The sequence below is a fragment of the Pyricularia grisea genome (genome assembly GCF_004355905.1).
Source record: "Pyricularia grisea strain NI907 chromosome Unknown Pyricularia_grisea_NI907_Scaffold_2, whole genome shotgun sequence".
Classification (NCBI taxonomy): domain Eukaryota; kingdom Fungi; phylum Ascomycota; class Sordariomycetes; order Magnaporthales; family Pyriculariaceae; genus Pyricularia; species Pyricularia grisea.
This window is the reverse complement of record NW_022156717.1, coordinates 1132950-1160543: the sequence shown is the minus strand read 5'-3', so window position 1 is coordinate 1160543 and position 27594 is coordinate 1132950. Positions and strand designations below refer to the sequence as shown.

The following is a 27594-nucleotide window of genomic DNA, read 5'->3' as shown; positions in this document are numbered from 1 at the left end:
AACAAACCAAAACTCTGCTTCCTTAACTTTGATATGAATGCGCCGGGTGTTTGATGTTTATCGCCATCATGCCACTTACTCATAATATCATACTCTTCAAGTACCCGAAGTTGCCACTTAGCAGAACTACATGTAGGGGCACAGTGCTAGAACTATGGCTCCTGATGTCTACCGAACTACCTTGCCTGGCGATGTAGCAATTCCGATTACGATAACTTGAGATATGTGACGACTTTTGGCAATGGCACGAAATAATTTGCGCTGTGTTACCCTACTACCTGGGCAGTGACCTGAAGAGAAGAAATGCATGTTTTCCGTGCCTGATCGATCGATAAGACGTGGTATTGGAGTCGATCCTAGCCCCTTGTCCTGCGTAATTTCCCGCACATACTCCCGGTCTTCGAGATTGCGAGGCCGGATATTGCATTACCAGAGTAACCTGTACTGTACTATTAAAACTACAATATACTCAGTGTGACATTAAAGCCGATAATTATCACATCAAATTTTGCATCCACGCCGCTGGAAGCATATCACCGATGACGGCGCAACTCTTCATGGTCATATGCTGTAATTGATTGACATTGCTTGCTGCCAAGGTAACAAAGTCAGCGCATCGGCAGTTTGACGGAGCGCCGTGCGAGTAGACACATTTGGTCGGCGTACATGTCTATCATGAGAATGGATTCCCAGCGCGATGCACGCACGCATAGAAGAATCAGCAAATTTCAAAAAATGTATACAAGTAGTCTATAATGTAATGAGCTAATTGAAGTGGGTTTCCAGATTGTTTACATTGTCTTCTCTTGGGTTTGTTGTCTTTGAAAGTTGCTATCTGTTTCCGAGGAACGCCTATCCGCACCCGGCTCGGCCCTAGCGGTAATGTGGGCCCCACAGTCCAGAATCTACGCACACGAAGCGCAGTCTTGGGAACTGGGCACGGCTAGGCCAAGCAGTGTGAGGAGCTCACCCCCAGTTTCTCCCAGTGGTAGCACCCGACAGTCTCTTTGGCTGGTGGCCGGGTATCAGAAAGGCGGCGTTCGAAATTGAGAAAAAAAAACCTTGCGTGTCGACTTCTTCCCCCAACCTCCATCCTCCTCTGCTTCTGCCCACGAGTTTTCCCCAAAACCTGGGAAATCCGCCCACCGCCCTATCCTTCTTTTCGCTCCATCCCCGGTCCACATACTGTTTTGCTGCTCGATGTTTTTCCCAGCCAACACGTCCGCAACCCACCGAAGATTGGCGTTCGACCAACTACGATAAGAGAGCTGTCTGGTGCGCAGCAGGAGCTGGAGCAGGGCGCCCGCGTGGATCGTAGCAGAACCCACCCAGCAGCAGCAGCCAGCCAGCCAAGCATTTGTGGGAGTGTTGAGTGCAGTCACTCGCTACATACCCGTGGCGGATTTTTTTTTTTCTACCACACCAACCTTGATTTGATTGACGCGGTCACAAATTAAACCAGCTGATACAGCGACGACCGCCAACCTCGTCGCAAGTTTCCAATTTCACCTACAACCCCCGAACTGAATAGCACCACTTGTCCTCGGTTTTCTTGCGACCCCGAGAATAGCTGTGGATATTCCGCGACGCGGTGAAGCCCGAGTCACTTTGCTAGTCGTTGCCGCACTGTACCGTATCATTGCACACCACTCACGCATCAATCTCGTCTTCACTAGCGCTCCGACTTGCAGCACTTTTCTACCTGTTAACTACATACATACGTCGAAACTCATTCAACAACTTGTCGACCGCCTCCCAACCACGCCACATTTCACCTGGCCAATTTTTGCTTTTTACTTTTTTGAAAATTCCGGTTGCTTGACACAAACGCGCACCACCTCCCGTACGCAACTTTTTCGCGACTTGCCAACGCGATTCATCGCTTGCATCCAACAGAACACACATTGGCCTCACGACAATCATTCTTCCTGCGATCACCAAAAATAAACTGCGCAGACACGGTCTGCTGCACTTTTCACGATGAATAACATGGGGAATATGAACGCCATGGGAGGCATCGGTGGCCCCGGCGTTCCCCCTGGACCTCAGCAACCACCACAGCAAGGCTCCGACAATCGCCATGCCGTATACCTTAACACATATATCTATGATTATCTGTTGCGCAATGGTGAGACTCATAAACAATCTTGCGACGCGAAGAATTCGAAGTACTGACAACATGTAGAAATGTACGATGCCGCAAGGGGCGTATTGAAAAGTGGTCAACCCATCAATGTTGAACAAGATCGCGAGAACGGGCTAGGCGGCGACTCTATGGATACCGACTCCAAAGACGATGTCAATAGCAAGAAGCCTGAAGATCTACCTGCGCCTATACTTGGTTCCGCGACGCCCGACATCAGCTTCTTGTACGAGTGGTTTTCTATGTTCTGGGACCTGCTAAACGCCTCTAAAGGCAAATACGCACCAGCCCAGGTCAGCCAATACATCACACATACACAGGTATGTCATCTTGACGATTATGTCGCCGTCGCGTCTAGACTACATACTTTAAGCTCCTCGTTACTAACTACAGTCCGTCGCAGAATCATACACGGATGAGACAGCAGACTCAACAAGAAATGCTGCGGGGCATGCGACCTGACATGGCTGCTGCTCAGCAGCAGCAATTTCTAATGATGAACAGGCCAAATGGAAACATGAACATGATGAACAAGAATCAGAGCTTACATCGTGGTGCCATCGCCAATACCCAGAAGTGAGTTTCCCTATCCATTCACTGACTAGTCACAGTCACTCACATGTCATCCTTCGCTTTCACAGCCAAATGCAGATGCTCGCTCAACAAAAGCAGGGTCAGATGCAACGCGACCCTTCGGACATGGACGGCAACCGCCAACGACCCGGCTCCCCTACTTCGGCTGACAATGCTCCGTCACCCTCAAAGCGGGCGCGCATCGACGGTCCTGGATTCAACCCAGGACAACCGGGAATGATGCCCAATGGTCGTCCTGGCGCACCAGGAATGCCCAACCAACAGGTAGGTTAATTCCCGTATCAGCAGACGCAGCAGCTCCTCCTCGCCAACGGCGGTGACCCCGGGACTGTGAGCCCTGACCGATTACAGGCTATCGCGAATGCATCCCCCGCAATGCATGCTAAATCTATTCAGACGTATGCGCAGAACCTCCAGCAGCACCACGGCAACCAAATGCCCAACAAGCCCATGCCTGGCCCCAACGCACCCCAGGGTCAAGGCTCGCCGATGGTTGCCTCTGGCCCCGATGGCACGCAGCTCAATGCATTCTACAATGCTCAAGAACCAATGGGTGCAGCACCCAACGGCGGAATGCGTCCCGGTGTGCCAGCCACTCAGAACGGAAGCAACCATGCTCTTCAAGACTATCAGATGCAGCTCATGTTGCTAGAGCAACAGAACAAGAAGCGACTCATGATGGCCCGGCAAGAACAAGATGGAATTCAAGGCCAAGGTATGGCTCGACCCGATGGTCCCGGAGGTCCCGGTCCTGCCGGTGGCCCTGGCGGTCCTACAGGCGCACCGAACGGACCCCAATTCCAAGGAGCTTCTCCTCAGGGCGCGAGACCCGGTGCATCTCCGAATCCGAGCGAGCAAATGAAGCGTGCCGCTGGACAGATGAACAATGGAAGCATGGGATCACCTCTTCCGGAAGGAGCTCAAAACCGCGAGTCCCCGAACAACCCGATGAACTTCATGGGTACGAATATGGATCCCAACGGCGCACCGCACTTCTTCAAGGGTATTAACAACGGCATGGATGCAAACATGGCAGCTGCGCAGATGAATGGTGGCATGAACCGGCCTCCTAGCTCGCACCCGGGCCAGCCGCCGTTCAACCAGATGAATCCTCAGCAGCAAGCGATGATGCGTCAACAGCAGATGCAGCAGCAGCAGCAGCAGCAACAACAGCAGCAGGGTGGTCCCAATGGTCAGCCGATGCCGCAATGGCAAGGTGGACCGAACGGTCAGATGCCCGGCGGCCCTCAGGGCGGCCCTCAACAGGGACCTGTCCACGGAACACCCCAGCAAAGGGCTATGCCCCCGCCCTCGGCACCAACGGCTGCAGCAAACAGCAACGCGAACCAGAGAAACACCACAGCATCCCCGCAAGTTTCCAACGCCGCGCCGCCTACGCCATCGCAGGCTAACAAGGCCGCCCCCAAGAAGAAGGATACTAAAGCTAAAGACAAGGTAAGCCCACCCAGTTTCCAGTCACCCTTGTCAACGAGGCCGCAATTTGCGCCCAGTTCCCAGAATAACCATTCTAAACAGCGGGCCGCCACGCAGAAGAAGTCCAACGCAAACCTGAATGCCGCCGCGGGTGCTACACCTGCGGCCGATGGAGGAAACGACGGCGAGGCTCCTACTCCGGCAACTCCCATGACGCCGATGGCCGCCTCACAGCAAAACTTTAACAAGCCTGGTCCTACCGCCGGGGGGGCTCCACCGCAGCAGATGCCCAATGGTCAACCTCCTGCTGCTGCCCCTGCAGCGGCACCAGTTGCTCCTCAGCAGCACAATGACCCCAACCAGGGCTTCAACATGGAGGGGGGCGGAATGGTAAGTGTTAGACAATGTCTAAGAATACAGCTTTCTTCCCGAATTCGGCAGCTGACATCCACGTCTCTTAGACCTTTGACTTGGACTTTGCCAACCCATTGGCCTCAGGCGACGTACTTAACGATTTCGACTTCGACTCTTTCCTGCACGATAACGTGGAAGACAACGGATTCGGCTTCGACGGCCCCGGCCTCAACTTCGAGGGCACCAACGAAATTGGCGCCGACTAGAAAACCCCAGTTTGTTCTACATGTGGTTTGTAGAGCGAATGGGGCTGTATATCAGAGCACATTCGACCAGTCATCCCAAATCTCATCATACCCTTTTTATTACTCTAGTAGTCTCATCAGCTTGTTAGCTACTCATGGTGTTGCGCTGTCATTGATATCCGGCGTTTCACTGGGTTCGTCTTTCTGGATTTTGTATTCTTGTTCCTTTTATCTATTCTTGTTTCTTGCATGACTTCTTTCCTGGCCGTCTTTTCCGTCTACATCATCTGCACGGATTTCGTATCGTTGGTACGGTACTCTGGATCATTGCGACTATTTGCGAGAGGCCCATTGCACTTATTTTGAGGGGAAAAAATCAAGTCGGGGGAAAGGAAGGGGAGGTTTAGTTACCGGTGTCTCGGTCACTTGTTGGAAAGGGTCTGAACTTAAATGATCAGACCCAACATACACAAAACACTCCTGCACACATAAAAACATCTCTGGGCGATTGTGACTTGGCTTACTTTACTACTTATTATCACTCGAGATATGTAGGGAAGATCTCACTGTCCTCTATTTTTTTTTTCTTTTTTCGTTTTTTTTTTTCTGGCTGGTCTTCCTTTGTTTATATTACGATCCTGGTCAACGTCGCCGAAATAATTCCAATCATTGTTCAACCTGTTTGTGTTTGCGTCTTGCTTGGTTGCCTTTGAAGATGTGTCATTTCTGTCAGCATGCTTTTGTTGGTCTCTAGAAATACGCAGGCGGGTTCGCATTGCTCTTTTGAACAAAAAAGCACTTGCTACTTGGGTTGTTTGCATTTGAACGAGGGCAAGACAAAAATATGTTTTTGAAAGAGTACTGGTTCCCGTCATATCACTGGTCCTGCAGCGCAGGAAACTTTTGACCAGCAAAGCAAGCAAGTAAAAGGACAATCTCGGTAAAGAAGAAAACAGACCTAGATGACGATGGCCTTTTGTCCGACTCGCAAGTGAAAGTCCGCAACCTCTGCTGCCGTGTTGTCTTTTTGTTGGAGAAGCAATGACGGTGCCCACTTTTAAAAATAGTAAGAAAATACTGGCTCGGCAATGAACAGGAGTTCCTCTTTGCCTGGGTTGTCTGAGAGGTCTTAGCTGCCAGTGTCGGCTCCCAACATAACTGTTCAGACCATGTTATCAATCATCATCACCTTGCTGGTTTCAATCCTCGTGCAATTATTTCCAGTTGAATTTGAACCTTGATCCTGTGGACCCTGTCCTATAGTGTGTCAGTACCTTGCAATCTCCTTAATGATCAGACCAATAACAACAAAGTTACAATATAACAACAACTTGACATGATAATCCTTCTATATTCGCTTTCTATGATCCTTGTAAACCAACAAGACAAAGCACAAAGCTCCAGTCTCTGTCCCAATCCCGCGCAGAGATTTTTTTTTTTTTAAAAAAAAAAACCCCCCACGAACTACAAGGACGATATATCGATGCCTATGTGGCCAGATGTCCCTTAGCATCAACCCCAACGCTCTTTGCTCACGGGCCACCCGCAGCTGCGGCAGCTGCAGCAGCCTTCGCGGCGTCCTTGGCCGCAGCCTGCTCGTATATTTGCTGCCATGCTTCCAGCCAGTGCTGGTGCTGTGGTGTTGGAAGCTTGCCGGGGTTCTTGAAGGAGCGCGTTAGCAGTTCGCGCAGCCGTGAGCGCAGTGTCTTGACCACTAAGACCGTCTTCCAATCAGGTGCCGCGAACCGGGCTCGGTTGCCGTCCATAACGAAAACTCCCGAGTACATCTGTTCAAAGATCGGTGTTAGCAATGGATTTGATCCAGGTGTGTATATCATTTGACGTCGGCTGATGGTTTGAGAGAAAAAAAAAAACAAATCCGAGGCGATACATACATCGCACCGCACGTCTCCACAAAGTAAGGCTATGGCAAAAGGTTCTACGGCAGTTGTCTCATGCGCGTTGAGTGCCCTAGTAACAGGAGCGACAGATGTTAGCTCAGGCTCCCAATGAAACAAATACATCCCTACTAAAACTCACGATTTGGTCGACTGCATCATGTGATAGTACGACATCCACCTAATCTCGTTGTGTCCTCTGTTGACGCTAGACCGATGCAGGCTGATGTTCTGGTTGTTTCCGACGTTCCGCAGACCCTTTCCTCCGGCCACGTCACGGACAAGGAGTTTGGGGTAAAAGCTCCAAGAGAGTACAGCCTGCGACACGAGATCATTTTCACTGTTCACATCGACTCTCTGAGGCATTTCGAAGAAGACTTGCTTACGACGGCGATTGCCACCGGAGGCGTATCGTAGTCGACTGAGGTTCTTGCGTTCGTCCTCGGTCATGGAAAGAAACTTGGAATCCACAAGAGACACCAACAGCTGACCTTTCAGGTCCTCAATATTGGCGAGCGTTTGCTGGCTCAGGAAATTCTTGCGGCAGAACTGGAACTCCTGGCTGCTGTTTCCAGTGGCAGCAAGGCAGACCCGCTTCCATGAGAGGTAGGCATTGTAGACAGTCAAGATGTCCGAGTCGCCCCTTCGGAAACCCAAACGTACAGTGTCAGCCTGTGACCGCTGACCGAATGGGGCAACGAATGGGGACTTGGACGAAAGAATGGCCGCAACAGTGATGGCCATGTCAAGACATTTGAAGATGGAGCCCAGGAGAATCAGCTTCCCGAGGAAAACATCTAGGGGAAGACGAGCAAGCTGGTTGCCAAGAGGAGTGAGATCCTCGCCCTGAGTCAAGGCTCGCACATCGATAAGAGCATCTATGGCTCTCCTGATGTTCTTGGCCGATGGAGGGTCCAAAGCTTTGCTCAAAGTCTCTTCAATGCCTCCAATCTTGCAAATCTTGACACGGATAGCAAGATCCTGAAGCGAAAGACGCAGCATTTCAGGCGTCTGCTGATCTGCCATGATGGCATCGTGTCGATACTTGGTAAACATGTGGAAGCAGAGACCTTGTTGCACACGACCAGCACGACCCCTTCGCTGCTTAGCGTTTGCTCTCGAGATGAATGTGTCGATCAGTCTAGACATTTGTCGCCGCTCGTCAAAGCGCATCTCGCGATGCTTGCCGGTGTCAATGACACATGTAACATCCGGAATGGTGATACCTGTCTCGGCAATGTTGGTTGCGAGAACGATCTTGCGCATACCGTGTGGCGGCACCAGGAACGCAGCCTCTTGCTCCTCTGTGGCTATCGTTGAGTGTAGCGGATAGACAAGCCAGTTCTGTTGGAAGGAGCGGTCTCCTAGCAAAAGATCGTTGAGCGTGCGAATCTCAGCAATACCGGGCAGGAATACAAGAATGGCTTTGCTATAGTCTTGATAGTTTGGATCAGTGGCGATCCTTGCGATAAGCTGGACAATGAGATCAAAATCGATCTTGTATTCGTCCATCTGAGCAAGAGTGTTGCGTGTCCTCGTTGAATAGCCTTTGAGTGACTTGAGTAGCTCGGTTTTAGAAGATGATTCTGGTTCAACTTCGGCAGTATCTTCATCGATTTCGACGAGCCGCTCTTGAGGCACCTTTTGGTCGATTGTGTACCCAGTCAACTCGACTGCATCTTCCAAAAAGTTGACCTGTACAGGGAATGTGCGGCCTGGCACGTTCAGAACAGGAGCACCATCCAAATAATTCGAGAAACGATCGGCATCAACAGTAGCCGACATGAGGACGACCTTGAGGTCCTTTCTCCGTGTCATTAGCTTCTTCAGCACAATCAGCAAGAAATCACTGTCGATCGAACGTTCATGGACTTCGTCCAGAACGAGGTGAGTGATGTCTCTCAAGTCGTTAGAACCCTCAAGCATCCTCATGACGATACCTGTTGTGGCAAATACCAGCCGAGTCTCGCGGGAAGTATTGGCCTCAAGGCGAATCGAGTAGCCGACAAGCGAACGCGATGTACCGAGATCATTCCGACCTTCTCCAAGCTCCTCGCTCACACGGCGAGCCAAAGATATAGCTGAAATTCGTCGGGGTTCCGTGCAGTAGATTTTGCACGCTTTCCCCTGAGCAAGTTGGTGTTCCAACAGGAACGACGGCACCTGTGTACTCTTGCCGCAACCAGTCTCACCGCAGACAATGACGACTTGATGTTGATCGACGGCAGACAAAACCTGTTCACGGAACGCCCACATTGGAAGTTGCATTCGTGACCGCAACATGGTCTGGTATCTTGGAGAGTTGCTTTTATCGTACCAGATCCTCTGGTAGTATTCTGGCCCAACCGCCGCAGTCTTGTTGCGGTCATGGTCTGAATTCTCTGCCGAATCCGTTGCGGCGGCTCTGACACCACGCCCACGGAAGGCTCCTTGAATAATGACACCATCTTCAAGCTCTTGATCCTGTTTCTTGCGAACGAGAGCACGCAGTTCTTTTACAATCTCTCGATCTGCTGCATCGGCCTTGCTTTTCTTGGCCTCTGCAAGCTCTGACCACAAGTCTCGCCAAACCGGTGGCAGCTTCATCGCGGCCTTTTCGTCTTTCGAGGAGGAGCCGCTGACAAGGAAAAATGCAAGGGTAGCAACATACGCCTCTGACTGCCTGCTGTCCGGCGTTGCAATGCTTTTCATCTTGATAACGAACTGATTGGGGTGCATCTCTACTTCAACCCCTGGTATATCGTGCAACTGGAAAGGCTCCTGGGCTTTGCTCCAAAGAACATGAACCAAGTGTTGATGAGCGAAAGCTGTGGCTGGGATAGCCGTGTAGGAGATCTTGACGCCGGGATCTCTGTAAGTGTAGTAGTGTTGTTAGTAACGACCTTCATTTAAAGACAGTCTGGGTGAACAGAAAATCCAAAGACCAACCTCCCGCGGCAAATTTCGTCCAGTGCTCTCGACGGACTTATCCCAGTCCATTTTCCAAAATCTTTAATGGTCAGTTTGACTCCATCAGCACCAGTCATTACGGTGCTGGATTTGCCAGTCAGAGGGTCAACCTCATTAGTAGGTAAGCTGTCGAACAAGCCTGCCAAGGCGTCTTCGTCGTCGTTTTCAGCAAGTATCTCTGCCGCCATCTTTTCAGCTTCTCGAGCAATCTCATCCTCTGCACTTTCCACCACGACAGGTTCCGGCTCTTTCTGGGAGGTAGCCAGTGCCTTGGCTTCTTCGTCCTTCAGCTTCTTTGCTGCAGAGTACTCCCTTTCCAGGATGATCTTTTTCTCGCGCCACTGAGCGGTAGCCACGTCCTTCTCAAAAAGCACATCGAGCTCGATTTTTGCAATCTTCGCTTGAAGTTTTGCAATCTCAAGTTCGTCGCTAGAGCTTTGATCGCTTTCCACGGCCAACTTCTTCTGCTTCCCTTTCGGGGCATCTAGGAGTGGTCGTTGTAGCGCATACAACTTGGCCCTAGTCTCTAAGTACTGAGGAACCAGTTCATCCGGCTCTATCTCCTCATCACATGTGACGGCGACCTTCCTGGGAGATGTCGCTCGAGATTTGCCATCCTGCTTGCGCTTCTTTTTGGTGTCCGGTTCCAGCAGACGAGGAGTGGTTGCACCAGAGGGTAGAGGGGTGTCAAATGGAGTATCTGGATTTCGTGTTAGCAAGAGAAGAGAGACCTGAGAGAAGGAATTTGATGCATCGGTTTGATAACGTCACATACCTAACGGTTTGCCATTCATCTTGGCCGACTTTTCGTAGTTTGGAAGTTCATCATTGTCGCACTCACGTGCGAACCAAGCCAAGGCTTCATCAAGACCCCAAATCGAGTCGCCCTTGGGTGCCGATATGCTAGGAGCAATGTCAAGAATGTGCTGCAGAAGTGCTGGCACCTTATCATTGGGGAAACCAGAACCTGACAGAGTCTCCTGGAGAGTCCATAGCTTGATAGTGAGATCTTCTTCGGATGGCATCTTGCCCGAGGAAGTTTCGCTGGCTAGTCCAGACGCGGCGTAGCGGCTCTCTCCCTTGATGAGTTCGAGCAGTTGCTCCATGAGCTCCGGTGGTAGCCATTTCCTGGTGTTGAGGGATTCAGCCTGGCCCCTGAGTAGCCGCTTGTCGGTCTCGAGCCTGTTGCGCTGGCGCAGGGCATCACGCCTAACCTTTGCGGCATGCTTTTCAACCAAGAGCTGCAGCTCCGATTCCTCGAGCTGCTTTTCAAACTCCTCGGGCGTCAAGTCCTGTTTCTGCTGCTGCGGGCCGCTACCGTTTGGTGCCTGCGTGCCTGCGCCTGAATCTGCGCTACCACTGGCCTGTGGGGCGGCATTTGGAGGGGCACTTCCAGGCTTGCTGCCGTCTGCGGACGATTGGGCTTCAGCAGGGTCAATGACCCTCACCTGCGGCTTTGAGGCGATTGATGTGGTTGCAAAGCCTCTCTGGTTTCCCGCGGGCTTCTTTTTTTTCTTGTTGCCACCAGCCATGACGGCTGTGATCTTGAGGAAGAGCTATAACCAAAAAACAAAGTGAAGACAGATTGCTATACTGATGTAGAGATACAGCGACAGTTGGATAGATGTTGTGATGTTTTTAATTCTTTTTTTTCAGACCGGTTGGATGTTAGGTATGGGGTTGTATCTTTTCTTCTTTTTCTGCAACGACGTGGTGGTAACGTTGTTGTTGTCGATCGTTAACTGCCCGAGAAAATTGACGATCAAGAATTCCCAGTTGTCTTCTTGTCATACAAACTAAGTTCCTCCACTGTAAGGCCCGGGCTCTTCTCCAGTCACTTGTGGGTCTAGCAAGAGTAACTTGTGCGTTTTGGTTGGTTGACAAATCGGGAAGGAACAAAAGAAAGAAAAATCGAATACCTTACCGTTGACTTGCGTTGGGTACCTTGCCTTGCTTGCCTTTAGCGGAAAATAAGAATAGTGATGTCGCTTATACGGCTGGGGTACCTGACGTGAACATTAGCTGTCCAATATGTCAAATGCGGGGTTCAGACCAGATCAACATACAAAAAAAGTGTAAAAACTTTTTTGAGATTGATAACAGATACTCCCCTTAAGCCAGACACCTAGGAAAGTAGACTAAAATCAGCCTAAACGGTAGCAAAACGTACTTTAAGAACTTTGCCGACATTGCGTAGCGAAGTGAGAGCTGTCTGCCCTCCTCTCATAGGTACCCCTGTCGTTCTAGTCGTTCACTGTCTTGACCGCCCGGCAATAACCCCACCAAAAGAGCTCGTTTGAATGTTGGACGAAAGTTACGGTGCGGCGTTTGATGCAGGGTGGAGCTTTGGGCAAAAGTGACCGCAACGCAATCATTCCTTTGCTGCAAGCCACAGCAACCCTCGATATATTGATTCCCAAAATAAAGCAACAACGGGTGTCTGTGTACTTGAAGCAGATACGTTATTCCGGTAGCATACCCCGCGAGGCGCCCGCGATGTCAGATAGCCTCGAGGCATCAAAATGACAGCAGATGTGGTGAACGGAGACGGTCCGGGTCAAGTAGACCTCGTCGCCATAAAACAAGTCCTCCTGTCGTCTTCGACCAACGCGCGCACTTCACAGCTGCGCATCGTCGAAGACAAGATTTCCCAGAATGGTATGCCACTCCAGGGCCCTGCAATCAGCCTATCACAGGTAGACTACACCCAGCCTGGCTTGGTTCGAATCACTAACATGTTACCGTTGCGCTACAGTTCTCGATCAAGCAAGCCTATCAAAGCTGCTGGGCGTTCTGTTCTTAACCCATTCTTCATACGCCGATCGACCGTCCCGACAAGCCGTCCAGCGCTGCCTCGTCCTACTCGCTAAAGCCAAGGAAGAAAAGCTCCTCACGGCTCTCGTAGCCGCCATCAGAAAGGAGAGCCAGAAGCCAACAATCGCACCAGCCAATGCCTTTGTCCTCCTAGAATGGTCTAGCCTGCTCATCGAACACCTAGGGGAAACTGAGTTGTGGGAGAAGCTCGGGAAAGAATTATTGTTGGCTACCTCAGACTGCCTAGAAAAGTGTTTGCAGCCGCAATGCAGGAACAACCTAGGGCGTTCCGCTCTGGTTATTACCCGTAGGGCGTTCCGGAAACTCGTATCCATTGAAAAGACTCGGGAGAAGTCAATCACAGATTCGGTGCAGCTGTTGGCAACCAAGGGAGCGGCGCCAACAGCCAAGTATGCCCCAACGTTAGGAGTCATCGCAGGCGTATGTGCACGGAAGGACTATGCCAAGCCGATACTGGAGAAACTGAAGCCCCAATTCTTTGGCTTCTACACTAGGGAGATTATTGGGTCGAAGTCGCAAGTGCCCAGTCACTTTGCCAAGGGTCTTCATGATTTCTTCCACTCTTTTGTCACGCTCGAGGACTTGGGCAAGGAGGTCACACCGGCATTGGAAAAGGGGTTGCTCCGTGCACCCGAGATCGTACTGAACGACCTTATCACACCCCTCGTTGACGCGCTACCGAGTGACTACGACCTTTCATCTGTACTGAGCAAGAACCTGCTCAAGCCTCTGCTGGCAAACGCCAAGTCTACCAATGCTACCATTCGCTCGGGTGCACTCACAGCTTTCAGAAAGGTTGTGGCGCGCTCTGCTGACGCTGAAACCCTGGGAAAGGCCACCGATGAAATTGTCACTCCGTTAAAAGGAGGCAAGATTGCTTCGGCTGAGCAGAGAGCTATCCATGCCGAGATGCTGACTGCTGTTGCTACGAATGAGGCTAATGCAACCAAGATTTGCGGTGCTGTGCCGGCCGTCGCTGGGAAGGAGGGTAATGAGCCGGCTTTGGTGGCAGAGACAAAAGCTCTTCTCTGCTCGGTCAAGACTCTACTAAACTCAGGAGTTGAAGTTCCTGCTGCAGCTCTCGATGGTTACAAGAAGGGTCTCGCCGACAAAAAGCCCGGGTCCAGGAAGATTTGGGTCCTGTCGGCTGGAGACCTACTTTTGTACAGCTGCAGTCTTCCTGATTCAAAGGTAGCACCAAAAGTACAAGAGGTCATTTTCCCAGTCTTGTTCGAGACCTACAACGAGGCTGTCGCGAATCCATTGGCTGCGTCGCAGAGTGGGCTTATCGTAGGCGCCTATGTGATTTGCACCGTTGCTCCATCCATATTTCAAACGAACAAGGCTGCTCCCATTGAGTCACTTCTGAAGAAGTTTTCCGTGTCGAAACAATGCCTTGTTTGGGAGCCCAAGCCATCGTTTCTGCTGAACCCTAAGCTCTTCAGCAAACTGTCAACTGATGAGGATTTGGAATGGTTCTATCGTGCTTTGGCATCCGTGGTTGCAGAGCTTCCCGAGGATGGGGACTCTGATGTCTCGATTGCCTGGGCTCAAGCCCTTATCTATCTAATTTCTTCGCCCGCTACTGGACCACAAGTTCGCGTTGATCTTTGCAAGCGTCTGTCGGAGCTGTACCTCAGCAACCCCGAGCGAATCTCGACTGCGGTCATCGGCGGCATGTGGTCTTGGCTAGAGTCAGTCGAGGAGGGCGAAAAAGACAGTGCTGCGGCTCTTGCAAAAGCCGAAAACAAATATTTGCATCTCATACTCAGGGCGATTTGCCCGTCTTCTCATGAACTGCCACCAAAATTCACCGAAGAAGCCGGGAAAGAGGCCCTAGAACGACAATTGTGCTCACTGCTTGTCCTTGCCCGGTCTGACATTGTCCCTCGCTTGAGCTGGATTGATCTTTGCTTGAGGTCTGGATTAGACCCTGGTCAACTTGCAACCAAGCATGAAAAGGCGTTGCTCCAAGAAGTTGCTCTTCGAAGCAGCTTTGATCAGAAGGTAAGAATCTAGGTTTGTCGGCTTGAACCTTTTTACTATGCTAACAAGATTTTGTCTAGTCTGATGCCATCCGAACTGCCTCATATAAAGCCGCAGTCGAGCTTGTTTTTGTTGCACCCGAAGTCATGACTCCCCGTATCATCCAGCTGATACAGCATGATCTTGATACTTCGGAGCTGAAAGACATCGGGCCCCTTGAAGCTGCTATTTTTAGAACACCAGAGGGAACCGCATTCGTCGATGTGCTAGCCAAGAAGGGCACCACCACTGTGTCCACCAAGGGCAAGGACGCTGATACTCTCAAGTGGGAAGCGGAACTCAGAGCCCAGCTTGCAGAGAAAAAGGGTCAGCCAAAGAAGCTATCGGCAGACGAAAAGGCTAAGGTCGATGCTCAGCTGAAGAAGGAGGCGGCGATCCGCGAACGAGTCCGCGGGGTTGCTGCCAAGGTCATGCGAGGTGTCGGTGTTATCAAAAGTCTTGCAACTGGTCCTCCTACCGATGCTACATTATGGATGGGCCCGGCCGTCAACGCGCTTCTGGAGGCCGTTGACGCTGGAGCATGCCTTATTACAGGAGATGCAGCCGCGATGGCATATCTGGCATGTGCAGATCGCGTTTCTAGCCGCTTGGGCTCCTTCCGCCAGTTCATAGGCGTAGCTACACTGAGAGCTCATGGTGTCGAACTTCTTCCTGAAAACCTTAAAGCTGAGCCGTTCGAGGACCTTGTCACAAGAGTCATGTACCGCCTTCGTTTTGCTGGAGAGCAGCGCCCATTTGACGTTGTTTCTGTCAACTACATGCTCCCTCTGGCTCTCCTCATTTTGAACAAGGGTGGTTTCGGCGCCACAGCGGAGGACAGAGACACTCATCTTGTCTTGGCGACAGAGCTCTTGTCTTTCCACACAGATACGGCTTCGTCCGAGGCGCTTCCCAGAGCGCAAATGCTCGAGACGCTAATTTCATCAATGCAGGTTTACAACCAGCACTACAAGATCATCAGGGACTGCTTCTCTGACATGGTCCGCTGCGTGGCACCAAACATCAGCGAGAAGGAAATTGGCGTAGTCGCCCGTGGCGCCATCGTGCCACAGACAAGTGTGCGCACGACGGTCCTGCAGTCCATCAGTGCAGATGTGGACATGAGTGAGCTCGAGTTCTCTGAGGAGATTTGGATCGCCTGCCATGAGGACAGCGAGGAGAATGTTGAGTTAGCCAAGGAAATTTGGGAGGAAAGCGGTTTTCAGACGTCAAAGGACGTTCCTGTCAAAATGCTGCCATATCTGGAGAGCAAAGACGGCCAGCTGCGCAAGGCTGCCTCTAGGGCTCTTGCCGATGCTTGCAGTAATCATCCCGAAACGGTTAACCTCGTCCTTGAGAAGCTCCGATTGGCTTATGTCGAATTTGCCAAGCCCCGGGTGCCTGAGCTGGATGAGTTTGGCATGCCGAAGAAGATGGACTTGTCCGATCCATGGGAGGCCAGGCATGGTATTGCTTCGTCTTTCAAAGAACTCTCGCCTTATCTCAAGAGGGAACACTTGGATTCTTTCTTTGCTTTCCTCATCGAACAAGGCCCTCTTGGAGACCAAAATGCATCTGTCCGTGCAGAGATGCTTGAGGCTGCTAACAAGGCTATCGAGATCCACGGTAAGGGAATGGTCGACAAGCTGATGAAGACTTTTGAGACCACCCTTGAGGCACCAGATAAAGGTTCAGCTGCGGCCGACAGGGTCAATGAGGCCGTGATTATCATGTATGGTGCCCTCGCTCGCCATCTCAAGGCTGGGGATGCAAAGATCCCTGTGGTTATCGAACGACTGATCGCTACTCTGAGCACACCCTCTGAGGCGGTTCAATATGCGATCGCTGAATGCTTGCCCCCACTTGTCAAGGCATGCGGCAACAAGTCATCCAAGTATTTTGACGAGGTCATGGAGACATTGCTTACGTCCAAGAAGTACGCCGTCCAACGAGGTGCGGCATACGGCCTGGCAGGTCTGGTGCTTGGCAGGGGCATTGCCTCACTGCGCGAGTTCCGAATCATGTCAAATCTCCACAGTGCATTGGAGAACAAGAAAGAGGCAAACCAAAGGGAATCTGCGCTACTGGCGTACGAGCTGCTGGCTACCATTTTGGGTCGTTTGTTTGAGCCTTATGTGATCCAGATTGTTCCGCAGCTGTTGGCCGGTTTTGGAGACTCAAATGCGAACGTCCGTGATGCTGCTTTGGCTTCAGCTAAGGCGTGCTTTGCCAGGTTGAGCTCCTATGGTGTCAAGCAGATCCTGCCTACGCTGCTCAGGGGTCTAGACGATGATCAATGGCGTAGTAAGAAGGGTGCATGTGATCTCCTGGGTGCCATGGCTTACCTGGACCCGCAACAGCTTGCGTTGAGTCTACCAGAGATCATTCCGCCGCTCACGGCTGTGCTTAATGACAGTCACAAGGAGGTGCGGTCTGGAGCCAACAAGAGTTTGAAACGATTCGGTGAGGTCATCAGCAACCCTGAAGTGAAGGGACTGGTGGACATTCTGCTTAAGGCCCTCAGTGACCCCACAAAATACACCGATGAGGCACTCGACTCGCTCATCAAGGTCCAATTCGTCCATTACCTCGACGCCCCGTCACTTGCACTCATCAGTCGTATCCTGCAGCGTGGTCTGGCGGACCGTTCCAATACCAAGCGCAAAGCATCGCAGGTCATTGGCAGTCTTGCTCATCTTACTGAAAGGAAAGACCTGGTCTCGCATCTGCCTGTCCTCGTTGCAGGTCTCAAGATTGCCGTGGTTGATCCTGTGCCGACCACTCGTGCTACTGCGTCAAGAGCTCTGGGTTCACTCATGGAGAAGCTCGGAGAAGAGGCGCTGCCAGACCTCATCCCCGGACTTATGCAGACCCTCAAGTCGGACACGGGAGCTGGCGACCGTCTTGGTTCTGCCCAAGCACTCAGCGAGGTGCTCGCTGGCCTGGGTACCACGCGCCTGGAGGAGACTCTCCCCACAATCCTGCAAAACGTCAAGTCTTCCAAGCCTGCGGTTCGCGAGGGCTTCATGTCTCTTTTCATATTCTTGCCCGTATGCTTCGGCAACAGCTTCGCCAACTACCTTGGCAGGATCATTCCACCTATTCTATCTGGTCTTGCTGATGATATCGAGGCCATCCGTGAGACTGCACTCAAGGCTGGTAGACTTCTCGTCAAGAATTTTGCCGTCCGTGCCGTTGACTTGCTACTTCCCGAGCTGGAGCGTGGTCTCGCAGACGACAGCTACCGCATCCGTCTCAGCTCCGTGGAGCTTGTCGGAGATCTGTTGTTCAACCTTACTGGAATATCTGGCAAGACTGAAGATGGCGACGAGGACGAAGAAGAAAAGGTCAAGGAGGCCGGTAACTCGCTCCGTGAAGCGCTTGGCGATGAGAAGCGCAATAAGATCCTATCGGCACTTTACATCTGCAGGTGCGATACTGCAACCTCTGTTCGTGCCGCAGCCGTCGCAGTCTGGAAGGCACTGGTTTCCAGCCCCAAGACTCTCAAGGAGCTGGTGCCTACTCTTACGCAGCTTATTATCCGTCGCTTGGGTAGCACCAATATGGAGCACAAGGTGATTGCCAGTAATGCCCTCGGAGAGCTTATCCGAAAGGCTGGCGACAACGTCCTCTCAAGCTTGTTGCCAACACTCGAGGAAGGCCTTCAGACCTCTACAGATGTCGACGCCAGGCAGGGTATCTGCTTGGCCCTCAAGGAACTCATCTCGTCGGCTTCTGAAGAGGCTCTGGAAGAGCACGAGAAGATCCTTATCTCGGTCGTTAGGACAGCACTCACCGACTCGGACACTGAGGTTCGTGAGGCTGCCGCCGAGGCGTTCGACTCTTTGCAACAGATCCTTGGCAAGCGTGCGGTCGACCAGGTCTTGCCATTCCTACTCAACCTACTTCGCTCCGAGGATGAGGCCGAGAACGCCTTGTCTGCCTTGTTGACACTGTTGACGGAAACGACCCGATCGAACATCATTCTCCCGAACCTGATACCCACTCTCATTGCGCCCCCTATCTCAGCATTCAACGCCAAGGCACTTGCCTCGCTGTCCCGTGTCGCCGGTGCGGCTATGAACCGTCGCCTGCCCAACATTATCAACTCACTCATGGACAACTTGGTCAACTGCAAGGATGATTCTCTTCGTGAGGAGCTGGATGCCTCGTTCCACACCGTTATTTCGTCAATCGATGAGTACGATGGACTGAACACAGTCATGAACGTTCTTCTTCAGCTTACCAAACATGAGGACCACCGTAAACGTGCGGCGACTGGCAAGCAGTTGGCCAGGTTCTTTGCGGCTACAGATGTCGACTACTCGCGTTACAACCAAGACATCATTCGCTCACTACTCATTTCGTTTGATGACTCTGACATGGAAGTCGTCAAGGCTGCTTGGAGTGCTCTGAGTGAATTTACCAAGAAGCTCAGGAAGGAAGAGATGGAGGCATTAGTTGTATCAACCAGACAGACCTTGCTCCAGGTTGGTGTCGCTGGTAATAACCTTAAGGGCTTTGAGCTTCCCAAAGGTGTCGGTGCCATTCTACCCATCTTCTTGCAAGGTCTGATGAATGGAACACCGGACCAAAAGATACAATCGGCACTCGCCATCTCCGATATTGTCGCCAGGACAAGCGAGGCCTCCCTCAAGCCATTCGTCGTTCAAATCACTGGTCCGCTTATTCGTGTCGTTTCGGAGCGTTCGACTGAGGTCAAGTCCGCCATCCTTCTGACTCTCAACAACCTTTTGGAGAAGATGCCAACGGCATTGAAGCCATTCCTGCCACAGTTGCAGCGCACATTTGCCAAGTCGCTCGCCGACACGACGTCAGAGCAACTACGATCACGCGCAGCCAAGGCGCTCGGCACACTCATCAAATATACACCGCGTGTTGATCCCCTTATTGCTGAGCTGGTGACGGGCTCCAAGACAACGGATCCAGGTGTCCGGAACGCAATGCTCAAGGCGCTGTTCGAGGTTATTAGCAAAGCCGGCGCCAACATGGGTGAGCCGTCTCGTGCCGCCGTGCTGGGTCTCATTGATATGGAGACGGATGAAAAGGACGACGCCATGACCGTCACCAACGCCAAGCTTCTGGGTGCTCTCGTCAAAAATGTGTCCGGGGATGCGGCGCATAACCTTATCAAGTCAAGAGTATTGACTCCCACACCGACGAGCTCAAGTGTGTTGGGCCTGAACGCTGTACTGTTGGACGCTCCGGCCGCCATAATGGAGGGACCGTTTGCAGACGAGCTTCCTGAGCTCTTGGTACAGGGCATTTCGAGCAAAACTGTACGTCTCCGGGGGTGGATGGTTCCATCATCCCCTACTTCCCTGATTGATCTAGGATTTTCGAAAGCATTATTACTAACCCAATTCTTTGTCTCGGCAGGCCATAATCGCAGACAACTCGATTCTCGCTGCTGGCAAATACCTCTTGAACGAACAGTCCAAGCCGTTTGAGCATACCAAGGCTGTGTTCGAGGCCCTGGCAAACACTGTTGGGCCGGGTAACCCCACCGATTCGCGACGACTTTCGCTCGTCGTGGTGCGGACCGTTTCTCGCGTCAACATGGATCTGGCGCGACCGCACCTGCCACAGCTGGCTGGGCCCGTGTTCGCCTCGGTCCGCGATCCGGTCATCCCGGTCAAGCTGGCAGCTGAGGCGGCGTTTGTGTCGCTGTTCAACGTCGCCGACGACGAGAGCAAGGTCTTTGATAAGTTCATGGCCAGCCCCGTGGGAGAGAGCATGCCGGCCAACGCCAAACGGAGCATGCAGGACTACTTCAAACGTGTCGCGCTCCGGCTCGGTGCGCAGGTGCGGGAGAGGAGAGAGGCCGAGGGAGGCGCCGGCGGACTGGGATTGTCCAACGATGAGGTCGAGGACGAGAAGGAGATTTGGAGCGTTGGGAGGATCGACAGCGGGGAGGACGTGTTTGGGAAAGACTGAGTTGTGCTGTTGGGCTCATCTTGAGTGATAAATATGTGAGTTATGGGGTTGTGAATGGCGGAAAAACAGATGAATTCAAAGACTCATATTTTTGCTTTTTTGACTTAAATTCTCAAGTCACCACTTGTTTCCTTGCTGGGCGTATGAACGCCGGCATATAGCAAGCATAGCATAGCGGCAAGTGGGTTTGAAGAGGGGTGGGTGAAACAAAAGTCGTTTGTCATTGTGTTTGCTTGATGAGTTGGGTAAGACTAGCCGATGTGTAAATTTGTTGTGGCCGGGTCTCGTTTTTCATCAATGGACTCAATTGCTCCGAAGGGTTGCTTTGATGTCAAGCTGCGTGGCTTATGGGATCATTTGAGCTGGCTGAGTGGAAAAAAAAGGGGGGTTGACTGAAGAGAAAAAGAAAGAAAAAAAGTTCAAGAGATAGTTTTCGACACCAGCTTTGCTGTATATTCATCATCTATATACCGGAATATGATTCAAGAGTTATGTAATATGTATACCGAGAAGAGTTTATACTTTTTTTTTTTTCTCTTGTTGTTTCCACAAACAAAAAAGTCCCTAATGTGAACTGTTATCACCATCTAAAAAAGGTCCTGACCTACTCAAAAAAAAGACAAGGCGGATAAAACATGCGCTGGGGGGGCCATCCCGTTTGAAAATAAAAACAAAAAAAGAGGTCATGCAGTCGTTAGGTGGAAAATTCTCAGCTATTTTCTTGCCGTTCCGATAAACCACGGCGCGGATTTTAGCTGACTTTGCTCCGATTTTTTCTTTCTTTTTCGAGTCCCAAGGGAGCCTACGATGTGTAGACGGCAACGTATTGAACTTCCATCATGCTGCCGTAACCATCCAAGGTAGCGTCGTTGGGTGCTCCGGGCCCTGGTGGAGAAGGAAAGGTTAGTATATAAAACATTTATGAAACAATGATGGCAAGTCAAAAAATAAGAGGGGGAAAAAAAAGACACTCACAGTTTCCACCGACTGCAACGTTCAAGAGAACGTACAGCGGGCTGTGGGCGATGGTGCCCCAGATGCCCTGGTCACCGATCATGTCGCCGGTGAGCCTGTGGAACTCGGCACCGTCCTTTGTCCAGGTGATGACCTGGCGGGTCCAGTCGTTATCGGTGCGGTCGATCTTGACGGCCCAGGCGTGCCAGTCATCGTCCGACATGGAAGTGGTTCCCTGGCGGCCCAGGGGCTCCTGGCAGCGGCCACCCGGGTACACGTCGCAGTGGACGGTGGCGTAGGCAGTCGGGGCGCCGCTGACCTGCTCCATGATGTCGATCTCGCCGCACTGCGGCCACTCGGTGCCGTGGCGGAGGGCGTCGCCCAGGGTCCAAAAGGCGGGCCAGATGCCCTGCTTGCTGCCCTGCAGGTTCCAGCCGAGCCGAATGCTGCCCTCGATCTGCATGACACCGCCGGGAGGGGCGGTCCACGAGTCGCGGGACTCGATGCGGCCCGAGGTCCAGGACCCGTCGGCGTGGCGGCGCGGCACGATCTGCAGGGAGCCGCCACCCGAGATCTGCATGTTGTCGTTGGAGGTCGTGTACACCTGGTGCTCGTTGTTGGAGTTGATGTTGAGAGCGATCTGCCATGTGTCCTCGTTGACCGTGGCGCCAGCGGGGCCGTCAAAGGTCTCCTCGAAGACGAGCTTGAGGCCTTCTTTGTTGGGGGCGCGGATGGCGGCCGCGAGGGCTGGGAGGAGGGCGAGAATGGTGGATGTTTGGAAAAGCATGATGGCGGTTGGATTAGGAGGTGTCTGGTCGGTAGTGATGTGTCTTGAGATCTGGTATATTTCGGCAAAAGACAATGGGCTCTTGTCCTGTTGGTTCCTCTAGATGTCTTTCTCTTTCCCGGTAGTTACGAATCGAAAGGCTTCAACAAAGCTTAAAAAATTGTTTGCACAAAGGGCAAACAAGATAAACCAAGTGCGGGAATGTATGCAAACGGATTTGCTAACCCCAAAACCGTGGCCGTCAAGAAGGGAGTAGGTTCTGACGGGGTAGAACGAAAGTTGAAAGGTAAAAGGGAGACCTTTGGCTCAAGTGGGAGTAGGTTATGCGGGAACTCCTTGAGAATATAAACCGTGAAGGATATCTGTATCGGGCCCTGCGACAAAACTAAAAAAAGGAGCGTCAAGCCAACCTGTGAAGGTGAAGAAAAGAAACAAGGAAGGCTGTTGAGAAAGAACCGGGAAGGCAGACTAAAAGAGCGTGTGGTGCCGTGCCGTGGGGGGTGAGAGAAAAGGAGAAAAAAAAGAAAAGAAGAGACATGAGCACGGAATAGGCCATGGCGAAGATACTATATAAGACGTGCAGTAGAACGTGAACCGGCAGTTGTGGGGGAGGCTTTTTTTTTTGAGCAAAAGAACGATAGCCCAGCCCTGCGCCGAGATCAACTAGTGCAAGGGCCGGGATCGATATCCATGCGCCACTCGCCAACAGATAGAGTGCCTAGAGAATGCAACGTCGCCAAGGTCGCCTATCAAAAGCATTGCGGCGGGCGGAGAAAGGCAGTTGGGAGTGGGAATGGAAGAACGGGTCGCGGGGCGTATAATACTATGGACTGCAGTTAATGCTCCGAACAAGGGGGATTAAAATCAGAGTAGCACTGGGCAGCAAGGCGGAAAAGTACCTGCCAAGCAATGCATGGTAGGCGGGCATTTGATGTACCGGTAATTACCCACTGTATATACTAGGAACTTTAAGTACAGTACAGTAGTAAAAAAGCGCAACCTAGACGGGGGAACGGAGCTTATCCCTTCTCTTGGAGTCTTGGAGTTGGTAGGCGGTGCTTCCAGAAGCGAGTTTTGTGGATAGAGACCTGGTCGAAACGGCCCCCTTAGAAAGCGGGTTACTTGGCCGCGCATTCATTCCAGTACGGTAAGTTGGACCGACTTCATCGAGTCGAAGAGAGCTCAGATAGATCGACACCAGTTTGCCATGTACCAGTGGAGGTTCGCATTGCTGTCCATGGCTGGGCAGGCCTTGCCAAGCTTGTATTTCTTTCAATCGGTTGGGTTTGAGATGACCAAAACATACAGTACAACGTGCATACTGTAATACGTACCTTAAAAAAAACACACAAGTAAAGTATGCGTTGTCAAAAAGCATTCTTTTTTCTTTTTTTTTGTGGTGTTTGTGCCCAGCCATCAGACGAACCGTCTGCCATCCTGAATCAATAGACTCATTTGGGATAATACGTGGTCGACAAAGTGTGGGTGAATGCAGGGAAAGGCGGGATGGAACATGGGATGAAAGCAATCAGTTTGGCAAGCTTGGTTTGGGTTGTTTGGTTCGGAGAAATTGAAGGGAGATGCTGAAGGCTCTTGGCGAGCGTCACTTAAGGCGGTGCAGCCCAAAGAATCAGGAACCAAAGGCGGCTCTTCATGCCGGTACAGAAATTACAGTACTGTACGGTACAGTACAACTGCAAAGAAGCAAAGGAATTGAACAAAACAAAAGGGAGGGTGGAGGTGGAGGTGGGGTGGATAAATCAAAAGAGATAGATAGCAAGAGCAACATCACAGCTTAACTTGACACCTTCCATTGCCACCAAGCCACTTAAAGGGTCTCACCTACCTACCAGCTGGCGATTTTGACAGCGCCCCCAAAACGACCAACCCCCTGTAAGCCCTACCACGTACAGTACCTCACCTACGGATACTGACTTGCTGGGAATAGTGGGGATCTCTAACAGAGAATAGGAGTCGTTCGTGCGGCCAAGTCCGGCTTAACCTTGCAACCTTGATACATGAAACAGGCACGCACTGCCCACAACGATGCATGAATCCCGGCCCCATTTATTTCGACAGCGATTGCAAGGGGTTGGGAGGGACCAATGACGGAATCATAGTAATGGGATGACTTTGGTGTTCCATGGTAGTATCTCTGCTGGGCGACTGCATGCCACTGTGCTTTTTCTTCTTCTCTCTCTCTCTTTTTTTTTTTTTTTTTTTTTTTTTTTTTTTTTTTTTTTTTTTTGTCGAGGCGACGAGTAAAAAGATCGTTGGGGAAGGGGCGAAATTAAATTAACAGCTTGGGATCTCCTTATCCGACTGCCAGTGCGCGTACGCCATCTAAATGAGGTACGTTAACTCTTGGTCCGGGTGACACGGCACGACCGGTTTAAATCCTAACTGGATGGCTTCGGGCCGAGCAGCCATTCCTACCATTAGTACTCTTTTCTGCGTGGATAAAAGGCTCCGAAACTCCATTCCCTTGGGAGTCAGATATGGCAGCCTCGACCTATATCCCCAGATGATGTCGATGAACTGCAACTACAGCAGTGCGATGTTAGCCAGGGGGCATTTGATGAGTATGCACGCCTGCAAGAAGAGATGGTCTGGTCTACTGGACTCCCGAGTGAGCAGATGCACAAAAGTGCATTCAAGGCTTGGGAGATGTGACTTAATTGATCATTGCTGTCAAGTCAGTGTGTTACTATGTATTAATCGAATGTAGGCACTGTCAGAAGATGTCCTGGGACCATGTTTAGCCTTGGTTGGATTCCTATAGCCCTAGTGATGCCCAAGATTCGATGACGGTCGATTGGCGCTGCGGCCTTTGATCGCTTTTAAAAATAAAATTTCTCGACCTAGAACTAGTTGAGCATGGATAATAGATGCTCACCTAGGACGAGGCCAAATACGATGCACAGGACCCTCGAGAAATTGGTGCTGGAAGCCACTCTCCGGGGACAGGCGATGCCAAAACCAGCCAAAGACACGCGGTATGAGATCCCGGCCCAGTACAGCTCAGTGCCGACTTACACGCCACCGTCATATGAGGAGACCCGATAAACCGACGCCGACATCCTCAGAGACCTCAGAACCCACCGGCCCGTCATCGTCGAGCGCAACGGTATGGGCGGGCTTTCTGGCACGCAGGCCTCACCAGTCCGATTGAGCCTTGGCTGATTGCTGTAGAAGGCCCTCTGGTGATGTAATAGCCAGCGCCCGACCCGGCTGTCTTGAAGAGATGAAGACTCATCCACGATGTTGTGCAGCATGTGCCGTTACGATATCTCTCGGGACCTTTCTGTTCACTCGGCAGCATTGGTCTTGCGTACCTCTGGATCAAGCTTCTGTGTCACTAATCGTGTTTGTACGTATATCCTAAAAATGTTGAAAGAGCATCGTAAGAGCTCACTTGGCAACATGACCAGCTATTCCCTTCCCCGCGACAGAACTGGCTCTGCCGAAAGAACAAGCAGAACCTCAATTCATGCTCAGGTTCCAAGAGAAGACGGATCGGTCCTTTCTTTACACGACGATTAGGACACGCCCCGACGTCTCACAAGGCTCAGCAAAGCTCTCAAAACACCTCCAAAATTCATCGAGAGAGGATATGCGAGCAGCAGACCAAACAGTCCAATACACCTATACTCTCTCTACCCGATTCCTCGCTCTTCAATATGGCCACAGACACCATTTCATTGGATAAGCCGCACGAACTCCCCCGCACCACATGGTGAATGAACCAAACACCGAGGGTCAATCACTCGCAGTCGCTACCTAGGTGCTGCCTGAAAACTCCAACACAATCAAGGCCAATGTAGCTTTCGGCTGTCCTATTTTATCCATGGAGAAGACATGAGAGAAGCGACGGTACAGAGCGGCTACGATGGAGCTGCTCTAGTCTACGCAAGAAACCAAGCCCTCGCATACCAGAGAAAGTCTGACCCCCTTGATCACGCAAGCGTCATCACCTTCACCACGAATGGCAACCAGGTCACTTTCTATGCGCACTATGCTGCCGAAACGGAAGACGGCTCGCTCCAGTATCACCAGTACCCCGTCAGCTCGATGAACCTAACAAAGTCCCATCCTGAACACAAGGAGGGACGAAGAGGACTCAGAAACGCCCAGGACCTTGCCAAAGAACAGTCATACGCTCTGAAGAATCAGTTGAAGGATCACTACGAGCAGCAACTCCGCCGTACCCTTTGTCCCCTCGAAGAAACGGTACCACCCTTGCCTGTGTCAGACGACGAGCCTCTGGTTACAATCCAAACCTATACAGACGAGGACGACTACAAAGTCGTCGAAACACAGTCTGTTTACCAGCCCACGCCTCCTATACCGTCCAAATCCAAGAACGGCCAGAAGCGAAAGGCTCCATCCTCGCAAGGATCGTCAAGCGGCTCTTCCCATCACAGCAAGTACAAGAGCTACTGGAAGAAGGACACCATGAGCGGACGTTATTACCACAAGCATTCGGATGGTAGCGTCTCTTGGCTCGACTCAAAAGACTGTAAAAAAACGACAGCTCCCGTCCATAACTACGTAATGACAGTGACTTGGGCGAATACAACCTGGCAACAGCGAATACCCTAGCCAATCAGCGGACTCATGCTACTATTCAGACTAAGGTATTGCCTTTAGTGCACTTGCAAGACTTGCTACGATATCGTTGCAAACTCGGCCACCACGGTAGTCACGTCGTCGAAGACCTAGAACCATACTAGACTAGAGCTAGAACATGATTGCAATTACATTACGATAGTCTGGCTCTGGGTAGTCTAGCTCTGTTTTAGCTCTAATCTAGTAAAATTCTACTGCACACTACTGTGGACACAAATGCACCCTCGGGGTCCCAATCGGCAGTCTTATCCCAAATCCCAAATAAGCTTACTTTGTGCTTGAAAATATATGCAGGTACAGAGGTATATTGACCTTGGCTACCGTTGGTGCAAAAAAAGACCTAAAAAAAGACGACATTTGGTGTGCAGATGCGCTAAAACATGTTGAAGCGAAGCAGTTGGGACGAGCGTCGATTGGACACTCTGCGTTCAGGGCTTGGACAGAAATAAGGCGGAAAGGGGTTCGAGGGTCTGTTCGTATAGACAAAATAGCAAGTAGTCGTCTAACTTGGCAGTCGAATAACCAAGACGGCGTTGATAGCTAATGGTGCACAGAACCGGAAGGAAGGGAGAAACAGGAGATGACGGCCTGTCAAATTCATAATTGACTGGGCCGAGTGTGTGGTTACAGGGACGACTAATTATATTTCCGCATTCATCCTATCCTGCTGCTCTCATCCCTTATGACCATGCTGAATACATCGGGTCAGGAACAATGCTGTTCGCTGGAGAGCTTTCTATCGAACATTCTCAACTTGGCCAAGTTGGGAGTTTACCACATGATGAAGCT

At 51.4% G+C, this 27594-nt stretch overlaps 7 protein-coding genes across 7 annotated transcripts; 4 read left to right on the top strand and 3 right to left on the bottom strand.

The window, feature by feature from the left end:
• The first annotated feature begins 1098 nt into the window (after positions 1-1098).
• On the top strand, positions 1099-5710 carry PgNI_02896 (uncharacterized protein). Its single transcript, XM_031122953.1, has 7 exons — positions 1099-2128; positions 2186-2463; positions 2547-2719; positions 2785-3001; positions 3026-4192; positions 4274-4561; positions 4633-5710. The coding sequence occupies exons 1-7, from the start codon at positions 1981-1983 to the stop codon at positions 4789-4791; spliced, it is 2430 nt and encodes an 809-aa protein (XP_030985216.1). The 5' UTR covers positions 1099-1980; the 3' UTR covers positions 4792-5710.
• Positions 5711-6177: 467 nt separating this feature from the next.
• Positions 6178-11149, bottom strand: PgNI_02895 (uncharacterized protein; the record flags this gene model as incomplete). The annotated part of the gene is made up of 5 exons (XM_031122952.1): positions 6178-6557; positions 6666-6741; positions 6811-9519; positions 9597-10317; positions 10393-11149. 5 exons carry the CDS (start codon positions 11147-11149, stop codon positions 6303-6305), a joined length of 4518 nt encoding a protein of 1505 aa, XP_030985219.1. The 3' UTR covers positions 6178-6302.
• Positions 11150-11961: 812 nt separating this feature from the next.
• PgNI_02894 (uncharacterized protein) lies at positions 11962-20734 on the top strand. Its single transcript, XM_031122951.1, has 4 exons — positions 11962-12275; positions 12373-14459; positions 14519-19777; positions 19878-20734. The coding sequence occupies exons 1-4, from the start codon at positions 12140-12142 to the stop codon at positions 20433-20435; spliced, it is 8040 nt and encodes a 2679-aa protein (XP_030985218.1). The 5' UTR covers positions 11962-12139; the 3' UTR covers positions 20436-20734.
• Positions 20735-20867: 133 nt separating this feature from the next.
• Positions 20868-22176, bottom strand: PgNI_02893 (uncharacterized protein; the record flags this gene model as incomplete). The annotated part of the gene is made up of 2 exons (XM_031122950.1): positions 20868-21320; positions 21411-22176. 2 exons carry the CDS (start codon positions 22174-22176, stop codon positions 21238-21240), a joined length of 849 nt encoding a protein of 282 aa, XP_030985221.1. The 3' UTR covers positions 20868-21237.
• A 1000-nt stretch (positions 22177-23176) lies between these two features.
• On the bottom strand, positions 23177-23612 carry PgNI_02892 (uncharacterized protein; the record flags this gene model as incomplete). Its single annotated transcript, XM_031122949.1, has 2 exons — positions 23177-23445; positions 23603-23612. The coding sequence occupies 2 exons, from the start codon at positions 23610-23612 to the stop codon at positions 23177-23179; spliced, it is 279 nt and encodes a 92-aa protein (XP_030985220.1).
• Positions 23613-24451: 839 nt separating this feature from the next.
• PgNI_02891 (uncharacterized protein) lies at positions 24452-24955 on the top strand. The gene is made up of 2 exons (XM_031122948.1): positions 24452-24528; positions 24603-24955. The coding sequence occupies exon 2, from the start codon at positions 24701-24703 to the stop codon at positions 24902-24904; it is 204 nt and encodes a 67-aa protein (XP_030985223.1). The 5' UTR covers positions 24452-24528; positions 24603-24700; the 3' UTR covers positions 24905-24955.
• A 1079-nt stretch (positions 24956-26034) lies between these two features.
• Positions 26035-26826, top strand: PgNI_02890 (uncharacterized protein; the record flags this gene model as incomplete). Its single annotated transcript, XM_031122947.1, has 1 exon — positions 26035-26826. The coding sequence occupies one exon, from the start codon at positions 26035-26037 to the stop codon at positions 26776-26778; it is 744 nt and encodes a 247-aa protein (XP_030985222.1). The 3' UTR covers positions 26779-26826.
• Positions 26827-27594: the final 768 nt, after the last annotated feature.

Bases quoted from the DNA above. Each gene is read 5' to 3' on its own strand.
- PgNI_02891 (XM_031122948.1), top strand. From the start codon at position 24,701: ATGATGTCGATGAACTGCAACTACAGCAGTGCGATGTTAGCCAGGGGG.
- PgNI_02896 (XM_031122953.1), top strand. From the start codon at position 1,981: ATGAATAACATGGGGAATATGAACGCCATGGGAGGCATCGGTGGCCCC. The intron at 2,129-2,185 runs GTGAGACTCATA...GACAACATGTAG, and splicing joins TGATTATCTGTTGCGCAATG to AAATGTACGATGCCGCAAGG. The intron at 2,464-2,546 runs GTATGTCATCTT...AGTCCGTCGCAG, and splicing joins AATACATCACACATACACAG to AATCATACACGGATGAGACA.
- PgNI_02894 (XM_031122951.1), top strand. From the start codon at position 12,140: ATGACAGCAGATGTGGTGAACGGAGACGGTCCGGGTCAAGTAGACCTC. The intron at 12,276-12,372 runs GTATGCCACTCC...GTTGCGCTACAG, and splicing joins AGACAAGATTTCCCAGAATG to TTCTCGATCAAGCAAGCCTA. The intron at 14,460-14,518 runs GTAAGAATCTAG...GATTTTGTCTAG, and splicing joins GAAGCAGCTTTGATCAGAAG to TCTGATGCCATCCGAACTGC.